General features: G+C 34.2%; 2 protein-coding genes and 1 long non-coding RNA gene across 3 annotated transcripts; 2 read left to right on the top strand and 1 right to left on the bottom strand.

Moving 5' to 3' along the window:
* The first annotated feature begins 4,321 nt into the window (after window positions 1-4,321).
* Window positions 4,322-7,532, top strand: LOC129871334 (uncharacterized). Its single transcript, XR_008762239.1, has 6 exons — window positions 4,322-4,536; window positions 4,963-5,135; window positions 5,866-6,015; window positions 6,121-6,212; window positions 7,276-7,360; window positions 7,452-7,532. It is a non-coding gene; the product is annotated as an uncharacterized LOC129871334 (long non-coding RNA).
* Window positions 7,533-7,616: 84 nt separating this feature from the next.
* On the top strand, window positions 7,617-8,920 carry LOC129871733 (uncharacterized). Its single transcript, XM_055946704.1, has 4 exons — window positions 7,617-7,728; window positions 7,826-7,933; window positions 8,508-8,588; window positions 8,689-8,920. The coding sequence occupies exons 1-4, from the start codon at window positions 7,669-7,671 to the stop codon at window positions 8,764-8,766; spliced, it is 327 nt and encodes a 108-aa protein (XP_055802679.1). The 5' UTR covers window positions 7,617-7,668; the 3' UTR covers window positions 8,767-8,920.
* Window positions 8,921-10,251: 1,331 nt separating this feature from the next.
* On the bottom strand, window positions 10,252-13,054 carry LOC129871420 (temperature-induced lipocalin-1-like). The gene is made up of 2 exons (XM_055946330.1): window positions 12,503-13,054; window positions 10,252-10,624 (listed from the first exon to the last, which is right to left on the bottom strand). The coding sequence occupies exons 1-2, from the start codon at window positions 12,872-12,874 to the stop codon at window positions 10,439-10,441; spliced, it is 558 nt and encodes a 185-aa protein (XP_055802305.1). The 5' UTR covers window positions 12,875-13,054; the 3' UTR covers window positions 10,252-10,438.
* Between the last annotated feature and the right edge of the window lie 248 nt (window positions 13,055-13,302).

Below are 13,302 nucleotides of genomic sequence, written 5' to 3' on the forward strand. Positions count from 1 at the left end.
CGTCTCCTCAACCTTCTTAATTCCGGCAATCTGTAAGTCCATCACAAGTTTATTGAATGCTTCTAGATGGTCTTGCAACAAAGTACCTGACTCCATCTTAAATGTGTGAAGAAGTCGTTGTAACAACATCCTTGTTGTAACCGACCGGTCCTGATAAAGCCTTTCCAGCCTATCCCATAACTATTTGGCCGTCTCCAATCTTTTCCTTATCAGAAACCGATGTGTTATCGGGCTACTTTCCGTCAATAGCATGGATTGAACCTTCCCTCCGCACTGGATTTTCCAGGTATTGAAGTTGTTGCGCCCTCTAAACCTATCAATTTCAAACTTCATGCAACTCATGTTTACTTGTTCTTCCTCTTCTACTACAAAGTATTTGGAAATACAGGAAACCAAAATAATTCTTTTCTGATGTGGAAGTTCAGACTTTGTTGCAACCACAGAGCATATTCAGACAGAACTTTGCTCTGATACCAATTGTTAGCAGAAACGTGAAAATATAAAGAACAAGAAAAAACAATAATATTTAACGTGGTTTGGATCAAAATGATCCTACATCCACCAGAGAACACTGCGTTTATATTGACAAAGAAAGAGGAAAGAGAATTGCTCTATCAATTCTCTACTCTTCTAATGTATTTTACAAATACCTTAGAATAGAAAAGTGAGAAATGTTATGAGAGTTGTGTTTCAAATTAATCAAGAGCTACCTATTTATAGGAATAAATTTTTACTTTTGATGTCAAGATATCAAAGTTTACCAAACTTTCACCTACCAAGTTGCTACATTAATTTATCTAGAATCTTGTCAATTTTAACAAATTACTCATCTTCTTTGTTTTCCTTTCAATTTCCTTTTGTAGAGTATAATTGATTTGATCAAAACCTACTTTGAAAGGCAATCAAGGGACATGCTACAACATTTGGAGTCGTGAGCCTAGATTGACCACACATGTCAATAGTGAAATTGTGAAGCTAATCATTTAAGACCTACTGTGTCTCTTTACTGCATGCTCATTGTAGAGTCTTAAGTTTTAGCAATGTTGAACTCCTTCATGAGGTATCTTCTTATTGTCAAATTTCTGGAAAATTCTCGCTAATGCATGTATGTCTTCTTCTTTGGTTTGTGAAGTGGGGAATGTCTGAGATATATGTCGCCTTAATGTTTGAGAGACAAGGGGGTAAATGTGTGAATGAGATGTTCATACACTTTCAACAAATGCTTCTTCAGAAAGTCATTGTTGGAAGGTTGAAGAAAATTCTTTTAAGTATGAGCAACCCAAAAGAAGTTCAGTACTTTAGAGATGAGTCACAGATGTATAGTAGTTTTGTGGTTTGGGTGGAGTGTGAAGGATGTGATACAATTAAGATGTTGGAGACGTTCCTTGCTGAGGTAATTCACCAGTGTTTCCTTTATTCTTTTTAGCTTTTAGAGCAGCAGTGTTCTTGATCAATAAATTGATTAAAGTTATTCTGCACTGCACAATAAATATTGTTTTGCACATATTATTCAGATTGCACGATTGAGAGTCCAGGGGATTGAAGAAAAAGAACTAAGTCAGGGACGTGACTTATGGCTGAGAATCACTGAGATCCAATACCTGAAACGTCATAATATTTCTTCAGAGGAACTTCAAAGGAACTACACCAGAGTATGTCTCAAATGGCTTGTACTTGCCTATTTCTTAAATTAGTGGCAAGAACTCATTCTCTCTTTTCCCTTACAGAACTTCACTTATAGTGAATGTGATGTGTCTCCTAAGCTGCAGGCACGGCTTATGATAGCTCTTATAAAAAGTAATTTTTTGTAGTTTACTTCATCATTTATTTGACAGATTTGTTTAACAGCTGCATGATGTAACTAGTTTCCAATTTTCAGGTATCAATGTGGAACAGATGGCAAGCTTCTGTGAGTTGCAGTGTGAAGCATCTAATTTATCAGTTATCATACTTCAAAGCAAGACTTTCGTGATGCAAGAGGATATGAAGGGGTCATTGCAGAAGATTACTGATTTGGAAAACGGGGGATTCCTTGCTCATTGGTCAGATGAAGAGGTGGAGGGTTCAAACAATCTGATACAAGAGATGGAGACTGAATCAGGGTGAATATCCTTTTACTAAATATATCTTGCTGTCTTGAAGTAACTTTTAATGAATGCAGCATTCAACCTTACATCTTGTAATCAAGAGCTGCATACATACTGGCTTCAACTACAAAACATGGGAACTCTCAGATCCTATCCACTTATTTTACAAATGAACCAAACTCGTTTCCCTAATTTAGTTAGATCTTGTGCTCAGTTAGGCATTAGCGCCGGGTTTGTGTGCGTGTATATATTGGTAAACGAATTAGGTCGTATTTAAAGCTGTAAAGTTTAAGAAAGTGGAAATTGTAATCCTAATTATATAATTATAAGATATTTCAGTTGGTACACCTCTCTGCACTTGCATTTGACTGGCCTGATCCAAAACACATGAGTATTGTACTTATGTAGTAGTCATGTTTATCTTTTTTAACTTTTGCTTCCATGAACACAATTTTCAGGGAAATTGTTGAGCGAGTGGAACTTTCTGATATTGAGATGTAGAGCTCATTTTATCCAATGGGATGCAAGTCACTTACCAGTGTACGTAGGATGATAGTCAGGTATGATCTGACATACCCTATTTTTGTTAAATACATTTAATTCTTTTGCTGAAGGAGAGTCTTGGAATAATTGGTAAAGTTGCTGCCATGTGACTCAGAGGTCACGTGATAAGTCTTCCATTCGTCCCCGTTGGTTACATTTAGAATTCTTTTGCTGAATATCTGGTTTTTGTTAAATCTAGTTGAAGTTTCAGAATAATTCTTTATTGTATATTCTATGACAAAAAGAACAGTGATAAGCCTTCCATTCGTCCCCGTTGGTTACATTTAGTTGGGCGGTCTGTTAGACAAATGGCTGTTTCTGTGAAATTTTAGGAGTTTGTATTTGAATACGGAATACCATGTTCGACTTGCATCTTTTCTAGTACTTATGGTGATGCTAGATAAAGAAAAACAAAATTACGTTACTCTAGTACTGATGGGAGATAAATAAAAAGAGGATGTATGTTCTGATATTATCTGTTTCCCAGTCTCCCGAATTCATTTTACAAGTATTAGAAGTCCTCTGCATCATTCCAGAGTATTGAGACTCCTTTTACCTTAATAATATACTGATTTCATCCTTCCATAGATGCCTATAAAATTGAAAGCATTGCATGCATGTAGAAATGAAAACACCCAGCAAAATCAAGCGAATGACCGAACTCCATCTCAAAGGGGTGAAAATTAATTAATGTTTTGACTGCATAAGTCTAATACTTATACATAGATTTTCCTCTAATTCTTTATGCATTTTACGTAGAAACCACCTTTAAATATTTGAAATTATGATAAAGGCCAATGCAGTATCAGTTGTATCTATTGGTGACCAATGCTCTAGACACATTGACAAGCATCACTTGTAGAATATGCCTAGCAACCATTTTCTTCTATAAATTGTAGAGCTTTTTTCAGCATCTATGCTTGTATCTATTTTTTGTCTTGTAACTTTTCTAGTACTTGTGGTGATGAGAGATGCAGAAAATGCAATTGTTACTCTAGTGCTTATGGGGAGATGCGAGTTCTGATAAAATCTCTTTTCCGATCTCCCTAATTCATTTTTCAGTTATTTGAAAATCCCCTGCATTGTCCAGAGTATTGGAACGCCTTTTACCTTAATTTTAAAAATGTTGCATGTTATGTTCCCATCCTTCCATATACATCAAAGCATTGTATGCATGTCGAAATGAAAACATCAAGCAAAATTCAGCAGGAGCAAATGATAAACCCCCTTCTCAAAAGAGTTAAAATAAATTAATATAGTCTTGATTTTATACTTCCATATGTTCTTCCCTGTTTCTTTTTCTTGAGATCTCTCATCTTCTTTTTCACTTGTTTTCATGTCAAAATACAGAAAGATAGTGTGCTGAGAGGATATGTAAATTTTCATCCATGTAAGAGTATAATTATTGACCTTTTCAATCTAGTTTCAAAAGCACACACACATGCGGATTTTGAAACGGGAAACATCATTTAATCTAAATGTTTTGGTGTTGAATTTTACAAAGTACTGATAGCTGTGTAGATCGGATTTATTTGGTACATAGTTGAAATATCTATTCTATTATTGTCTTAGGTGATGATGTGGGAAATATTGCATCGATTGGTTTAGAAAATCATGCTCCACCTAGTCTTGCTTGTTCTATTTTCTTTTTCTTTTTTTCTTTCATATATTTCCATGTTACAGGTCTTCTTGAGTGAATTCTCATATGGAGGTGTCTCAGAACTGGCAGAAGCAGATCTCCTTAGTTGCTCATTTTCATATCTAACGCAAAAATATCTTGGCTAAGAGCTCCAAGAGATTTCGTAGTGCATTTGATACAGTCAATTTCCATGTTGCGGTGGAAGAGTATAAAAGAGCTTTCAGTTCCAGCTTTGTTGACTCATCGTATATCAAACTTGCACTTCAGGTTTGTTGGTAGATCAGTTATTTCACTTATTTGTATTCAACTTCCAAGATTCATGCTTGGTAGATCAGTTATTTGTATTCAACTTCCAAGATTCCTGCTTATTAAGTTCAGCCAGTGTTTTCCACAAAAAAGTTGGTGCGCAGAAGTTTGAGCCAGAATTAGGCCTGCCTTTGCCTTTTATGTTACCCAAAATCCACATTTCATGTTCCAATTTATTTTTTATTCTAGCAGGTGCTTTACTTTTGTGCTGTTTTCCTTGTTTACTGTTTTGGGAGGGGGTCGTCTTCATGAAAACTTTGTGGTAGGGGATCTCTACTTCACAAAGTTTTCCAGTTTCACTTGGTTTAATAAAATTAACATGCTTATTTTGATTCAATGCTTTAGTTGGGTTTATTGTTTAGTCATGGTTCTGTTGGATGCCTACAGATTGTATATTTACTATTCACAAGTGACCTAGAACCTAGAACCTGAAGAAGAAGATTTGCAAGCTGTAGCTGATGACCTAAGAGATCGTCTGTCTCCCGGACATCAACAACTGCAGGATATCCTAGTGAATACTGCTAAGGATATCAATAGCGGTAGATCTTTAATTTTACAAGGTCTGTATTACCAAATGATTTTTCAATTCTTTTCAAGATTGATGAATAATATATTTAGTCTTCAATAAGTTGCTAAATCTGGAATTATGATGAAAGATAGTTTTGATTTATTTCCTATAACTATCTTAGTTTCACTCCTCCCCATTCCACTATGATAAAATGGCTGCATTGCATCACATGTCTTGCTGAGTTATTTTAAGATTTAGGAACCGTGCTTTCTGCTAGCCTTTTCTCAATTTCATATCCTACTTCTCTTTTTATATCATTCTACTGTTTTTGTACCATTTCACAATTGTGTGCAATTTCTTTAACAAGGAAAACCTTCATACATCATAAGTTGCCGTTTTTAGTATCTGAGCATCAAACAACTTTTACATTGGTGTTCAAAATTTACTTAAGTTACAAGATATTATGTTAAGTTGCAAAATATTGTGCAATATTTATAGTATGGTATATATGGGGTTAGAGGATTATGAATTTACCCCGGTGGCTGAATAGGGAGTTGGTGAACACCTTTGGTGATTGTCTTTTGGTGTGTGCCTTGTACTTAGTACCTTCATGTTAAGTATAAATACTTGACATATAAGTTCAGTTAAACTTTTTGAGGAACAAAAAGACTGACATTTTGTACGAGGAAAATGCTTAATTCAGATTTGTTATCATGGCACGTGGCTAGGTTTGAATCTAGATTATTTGTGTGCTTTCTTGCTAATAAACCTCTCTTATGCAGCCACCCAAAGCTGAGGATCTTTCACAAGTTAATACATCAAAGGCATGGCAATACTTCAAAAATTGCTTTAGAGATCCATCAAGCTTTCGAGTTATTATAATTGGGAAGTTCGATTCTGCTTCTGTTGATTCTCTTCTGTCCCGTTATTTGGTTGGTTTTTATCTTTTTGTTTGAGGCATAAGTTTCTTTTTGGAATTTTCATTCTTGTGATGTCATATTTGTATATTATGTTTTTTGAGAAAATTCTTTTCTTAGGGTGGAATACCAAGGCCTTCTATGCCTATAATGGAATTTCAACGTGGGAAGCTCACACCAGCACCTTTCCATTTCCCTCCGGCTGTGACAATGTGAGCATTGCATTTGCATATCATTTTATCTAAATCTGAAAGATACTCGTTTGAAGTACTTATACTTTTTGATTTGTTGCTACTAGTGGTAACTTGTCATTCTTAAGCCAAAATTTCATGTTGAACATTTGCATTAATTTAGTCTCCGCGACTTGTCATTTAGATTTGGTCCTAGTCTGTGCCATTTGGAATTAGATAATTTGGGTCTCCATCTACCAAATTGTGAGCAACTTCTGTATGCAGAAGTACCATGTAATCTATTTGAAGTAGTTATGCGATACTTCCAGAAAAAGTTTAGAACTCTAAGTTTGGACAAAGAGAATAAATATTAGGAAAGACTGCTGGCCACACTTCTAGAACCATCCCAAAGGGACTGTCCATCATCCTTTCTGTTTCCCTATTTCTCGAGTTCTCCCCACTCTCCATGGGCTCAATCTTCTTCTTTTTTCAGTTCTTTTTCCTTCACTCGTCAAACCTAGTTGTTGGTTGAGATGGATTCATGTCGGTTACTTTATTGCTGGTTGTTTGGTGGATGGTGTCTTGGGCAGGATGGTGGCAGGTGGATGAAAGAACGGAAGGAGAAGATCTGGAGAGAGATATTTCAAAGAGAACTGGTTCAAAATTTATGGTTTGCGCAATGGCCGCATTACTTAAGCACTAGTTGGTATTCATTGTCTAAACTGACTATAATCATTATTAAAATTAATTACTTTTGTGAGAGTAGTCTATGGCTAAATTAACACATAATAACCAAACAGAATTACAGTTTACAATTACCAAAAATGATTAAATCAAGTAAAAAAGTTAATAAGTAAAAACTCCTGTCGTGTTCTGAAATGACATTACTTTCGTCTTGCACTTATTCTTTCTTGATCATGCTTACTGTTGTTGATGTGGCCAAATCTGGGGAGTTGTCAGCTCATTTTTTTGGGTATAATCACACCTTGTTTGGGTGGGTTCTTATAAGTAGATGAGTTTATGTATTATTACATGCATGTAAACTGTTAGGTTTTAAACACAAAATTCAAATGAACAATATCTAAACAAAGTCCAACCTTGACAGGGAGGAAGTGCCTATGGCTATGGACAGTGGCAATGGAGTTTATAATTGTGTAAGGTTTCCCCTTTATCTGGAGAGTGAGACATTGGTATGGTTAAATACAAGAATATAAACTTCATAAATTATTTAACAAATCAATATTTTAATCTAAAGGATATATATTGTGTTACTTATGACAGGATGAAGATCGCTATTTCTTGGAGATTTTGAGGGGACTCATGAGAATTAAAGTGATGAATATACTTCGTCACAAAAAAAGAATGGTACGTCATATATTCTTTAGAGCTAAATCTCCTTTATTTGTTTGGTAATATATTCTAATTAGTTTATCTTCAGGTGTATTCTGCTGAAGTGTGCACATTCAATCCGAATGACGATTGGTCATCCAGTAACACTATGAGTCCTGGAATGCTTTACTTCATAATACATCTTAGGGATAGGACTGCAGCCCAGACGGTGAGAATAATCCTTTATTTCTTTTTGTTTTTGGTTAAATTACATCATCTTGAACATTGTTCAAAAGTATGTAATGAATTATTGTATATTTAATCAGGTTGTAGACATAGTTGTCCAGGAGATGGAACAACTACAAGCAGATGGTGCTCTGGAGAATCAAATTCAGACTGCATTGGATTCGGCACCAACAGATGAAGAGGAAGAGGTAATATCAATAAGTTCAATTTTGTTAAATTCTGTAAAATTATATTTGATAGTCTGACAAAGTGGAAGAGTCTTCTTTAGAATCCTTTCTACAATTAAAAAAAAGAAGCAAACTTAAAAGCATGAAGCTGGAAAGGTCAAACATACAACTAAGGTGAAAGAACTTTACCAAAACAGTTAACCTAGAAGAACTTATCAGGACTCAACATTTTGAACTAGGTTATTTGTTTAATTATTCAATACCATCTTCAGTAAGTATATCTGCTAAGAAAATAAATTTTTGGCCTAATTCAATCCCAAACGTTAACTCACAAATGACCATATAAGAAGTAAACAACTCATTCTCTCAACAAATGTAGACATGTGAGACTCAAATACTGTGACACTGTTGTTAATGGAAGTTAATTCTAGTAGGTATAGTGGGATTTTATCAAGGATTAAAGAATTGCATCATTTTTTATACTTGATAGCACGTTAATGTTTGGTAATGTATAACTTAAAACTTCCGTTAATTTTTATATTGTATATGAGTTATGACGTTTAGTTGCTTCAATAATTCTTGTTATATGTTGCAGCAAAACATGCCTATGTTTATTTTCATGAGATATGTATACTTGTCAAAGTATTATGCTGGAGATCTATCTCATTCTTACAAGGTATACCTCTCAATAAGACACAAACACTAATCTAGTTCAATAATAGTATGTAATTGCAAACATTTTACTAACTTTTTTTGTTTTTTAAAAAATCTTACAGACAAATATCCCGAATCGCTTTCAATGCGGCTATTATCAAGTTCTCATTGAAGAGGTTTTTGCCTTGCCCTTGCAGTAACCAGTACTCTGTTCTTCATTTGACATGCTAATAGGTTTTCTTTGTATGTTTGAATATGTTATTTTGAATTTTGTGTTAGAACTGACTTCTTTGAATCATGCTTTGTTTACTTCTTAAACAAATTTAAAAACTATTATAAGAGTTAGTTTGATCATTTTAGCATTTTAATCCATGGATTATTAATGTTTGTATTTTTATTTTATCTCTTACATCTTAAAAAGTAAATTATACGATCCTACGTATATAATCAAACAGGGGATAAGCAATGTTAAATTTTACGTAGATTATTAGATGAATAACTTAGTTGAATTTTACGTAAGTTATTAGATGAATAACCTAATAATGTATCTTTTTATAACAAAATATCAAACTGCTCATACTTCATATTGAACAACCCTTAGGTTTTAGTTCAATTCATGGGTCTAACTAGACTTAGGTTTGGCAATTTGATATTTTCAATCGATAATTGAAAGTAGATATCCAATAATAGTTTGGTCCGATAAATCAAATTTATGTCCGGTAAATTTTGATACGGTATTTGGGTAATTTATTATGAAAAGGAAAGATATTTTGACAAAATATGTTCATTATTTCTCCAACATTTGACATGTTAGGTTTTAGAGAAATCACATGTACACTAATTAGATCTCTTCTCTCAAATTCCAACATTATGAATTGGCGACATAGGACATTTCAACACTCGTTAATGTTACCAATATATATAGTAAACAATTCATACCCACAAGGTTAAAAGTAAATAAATAGTCAAAGTCCTCAAATTGGGTTCTTGATGAATTTTATTAGATCAATTAGTTATGATATGCTTAGTGAATACTGAGGCTTAGGATAATAATAAAACCTATTACTAGTATTATTCTCACATGAAGTATTACTAGTATTATTCTCACATGAAGTAAACATTTGACATGATTATTATTATCACAAAAAGAAAACAAACTATAACTATCGATACGATAAATTTTGATTTAGTAAAGTGATTTTCGATAATTTATGCACACCCTTAACTAAACTGTCCTCGAACCCACAACCGCCTTAAGGCGAAAGACTTGGAACACCTCGCTAACCACCAAACTCATAACCCATTTATGATGATTGGTTCATAGCTTATTATATATACATTTTTAGTAAATTTCTCAATCTCAACACAAGGATTATATTGCGAGAACGATCCAAGTAATAAATATCCTAAGTTCTCTACACCAAATGTCTTATCCAACAAACATATGGTCCCCTATGCTTTAATGCTTCAACATAAAGTTATCAAAATACCAACAATTGATGTGAAATCCCAGTTTGTTTGTATCCAAGAACCTTTGCGTCAAAGAAAATGTAGTTAATAACAGGGCCCAATATGCCAAAAGCGCGAGAAACCCCATCCTTTTCCTTTCCTTTTTTCGCCTCCATGTCGCCAGATGGGGACATAAAAAAGGGGAACTATAAACTTGTTCAACATTTCACACAGGATTCAAACACAAACCACACACATTCAATACTATCAACTTTACATAGTTTCAGAGGAAAAAGACTTGTAAAAACATAAAAGCTTTAAACATATTGGATTTAACACACTAAAAGCAGTTTTATAAACACCTCATTTCATTGGTCTTTGGATAGTTTTCTTGTTTTTTTCCTTCCATTGTACTGTCTTTGCCTATTTTCCAAGGATTGATTTGATCCACCAAATTCCTTTGGTGTCCTTGGGGCCATCTTCACTCTCGGGTGGGGAGTCAGATTGTGGTGTCTTGTGGAGCTTACTTATATCATAGCCTTCTTCTTTAGCCTTCTCAACGAGCTGGTTGTAAATCTCATCATCAAGACATGTTTGCCTACATAATATCTGCCAACAAAATACGTTTTGTTAAGCCAGAAAACAAGAATCCTTTGGACAAAATATGCAAAAACACTAGGTGATTTCTTTCGACTTATCCAAGCCTTGGTGGACAGATTTGCCCGGTACCTGTGCTGGTGGGAATAACAGGTACCCCGTGGAACTAATCAAGGCGTGCACAAGCTTGGCGGGACACCACACTTGTTAAAGAAAAACAGATATGCACGTTTCATAGTCTAACAAACAGAAGGCTTGATAAAATGTGGAATCTGTGTAACTAAATATACTACTGACTTTTTTAGTTTACATGGAACAAAAGTTTCGGAATTGGGTATGGAAGAATAATGCCTAATGTTCTATTAGTAAACGATATTCGTTTCAATACAAAGAGGAAGAGAAAGTTAGGCAAATATGGTTTTCCACAAAATCTAATGATCAGCAGAGTCTATAATGTCGAAGATGACACATGAAAGATCTTAGGAAAGCAAAAACTTCAAATGATATCTAATAGGATGAACATGCTGAATGCGAGGATCATTCACGAAATTTAACATAAACTGCAAACTGAGATACCACAAATTAGTAACTGTTTCATGCAAATACGGTATCACTGGCTTGAAAGAACTAAAAGTATCATAGACTTGATGTAACTCTTCAAAAAAGTTACAAGTGAGAGCAGATCAACATAACTATGACAGAAAAACTAGCATGTTGATAGACTGAGTCACCGGATGCTGGATACAATTATCATCAAATAACTAATAAAATACTGCTAAGCACTTCTTCAAGTTAGACACTTATATCACTACTTTTTTAATAACTTTTTTAATAACTGAGAAATCTCCGAGAGTCAATGGTGCATGGTTCGAAATTTGGTGGATGATCCACTTAAATAAATGGCTCGAACTAGTATCTCTTACCACTAGACCAAAGCCCAAGGAGCCTAGAGCACTACTTTTTGTACCTATTTGTTCATCCCACTATGCAATCAATAGTTGCATGAAACACACAAATAACCATACTTTCGACAATACTTTAAAGCCTACCTAGTCTTCTTTTGACGTTTCCACTCAGCAAGGTTACATCTACTTATTAAAGACTCATCTAATTTTCATATCAAATGACAAAGAAAACAACTTTGAATTTCATACCATAATCTGGGACTTAAAAATCCTTGAAAACATTGGACCTATAGTAACATATTAGCATGACTAGAACTTAACCCCAACTAGGACTTGCTATTGTCTACATAGATTCTTTTCCTTCAATAATATCCTATTTTTAGGTTAGGTCTGCATAGGCTCCAAGAGATTGTGGAACTTTTGAGATAGTTTTCTTCCACATGAACTTAAGTCTACCTTGCCCTCTTTAAACATGATTTCGGCTAAGCCAGCCTCAAAGCTACAGGTCATCTGATATATTCCGTCCATCCCAGTTTACGTGTCTTACTCTCCTTTTAGGTCTGTCCCCATAAAAAATGTTTCTTTCTATATTCCACAAGAATTAAAAACCTCCCTTTGTTCCTTAAACTTCATTCCTAGTCAAACTAAGAAACTTTAAATTGGCACAGAGGAAGTGTATAAATAATCAAAAGTACTTCAGAACTTGTACACTAAAAATCCTAACTCCACCTCTGTCTACATCTTAAAAACTCATCCAATTTTCATATAAACTGGCAAAGACAATAACTTTAAAGGATAACAAAGAAACTTACCCGTAGATAGGCTGATATCTATCTATGTACATAAAAAATCTCATATATATAGTGTAATATTTTGCCGAGTAGACGCCCCTGATATGTATAGAAAAACTCATCCATTTTTTTTTTAATAACAAATGACAAAGACAACAACTTTGAATGTCAAAAGTTAGAAACAAGAAACTTACCCATAAATACCTCCTACTAGGCTGACCAATCAAAGCATACTGATAATCCTCATCGATATACAAAACCCAATAATCCCCAGTAACAGGAAAAATAGGTAAGAATGGTGGTACATAAAACTTGACTTTCAATTTTGCCTCATCACTTTTAGGATCAGCCTTATAAGCAGTTCCTTCAATAAATCCTCTTTTGCCATTACTCCATGTCTCATTCAGCACATGTACAGTGCCATCTGTGTTCAAAGTATAAGTAGCCCTTGTGTTCACTCCATCTCTGGGCTGAAATCTTGATGGGAATGAAGCGAGTTCATACCATCTACCCATGTACCTCTTTAAATCAAGATTCTTTACCACTTCCATTACTTTTGTAGCCATTTTGTTGACGATTTAACAAATGGGGTTTTCAAGATTTTTGGAGGTTTTGGAGAAAATGGGGATTTGGAATCTTTCTACGAGACAATTTTCTCTGCTTATAGGAATTTGGTTTGTTTATTGTGTGTGAATGTGCATATATATATATACAAGAGAAATTCATGTTATGGGATGGACGTGGACATTTAAGGCCCTTACATTTTCATAGTAAATTTTTTGGGAACTTTCTTTTAACAATTAAACAATTTCAACTTTGGAATATATATTACGTATTCAAGTTCGTTCGCATGAGAGGAGATAAATTCAACTCTATTAAATATTGTTCATATTTAATTCCTTTCATTTCAGAAGTAATTTCTATTTTTAGATTTCTTTCTTTTTCACTTTCCACTCTTTCATTTTTGAGGTTTATTCTTTAGTATTATATATTG

Source organism: Solanum dulcamara, chromosome 10, assembly GCF_947179165.1.
Source record: "Solanum dulcamara chromosome 10, daSolDulc1.2, whole genome shotgun sequence".
Classification (NCBI taxonomy): Eukaryota; Viridiplantae; Streptophyta; class Magnoliopsida; order Solanales; family Solanaceae; genus Solanum; species Solanum dulcamara.

Coding starts and splice junctions, on each gene's coding strand:
- LOC129871733 (XM_055946704.1), top strand. CDS start 7,669: ATGAGTCCTGGAATGCTTTACTTCATAATACATCTTAGGGATAGGACT. Junction 7,934..8,507: donor CAACAGATGAAGAGGAAGAG/GTAATATCAATA, acceptor TATATGTTGCAG/CAAAACATGCCTATGTTTAT. Junction 8,589..8,688: donor ATCTATCTCATTCTTACAAG/GTATACCTCTCA, acceptor AAAATCTTACAG/ACAAATATCCCGAATCGCTT.
- LOC129871420 (XM_055946330.1), bottom strand. CDS start 12,874: ATGGCTACAAAAGTAATGGAAGTGGTAAAGAATCTTGATTTAAAGAGG. Junction 10,625..12,502: donor CTAGTAGGAGGTATTTATGG/GTAAGTTTCTTG, acceptor TTTTGTTGGCAG/ATATTATGTAGGCAAACATG.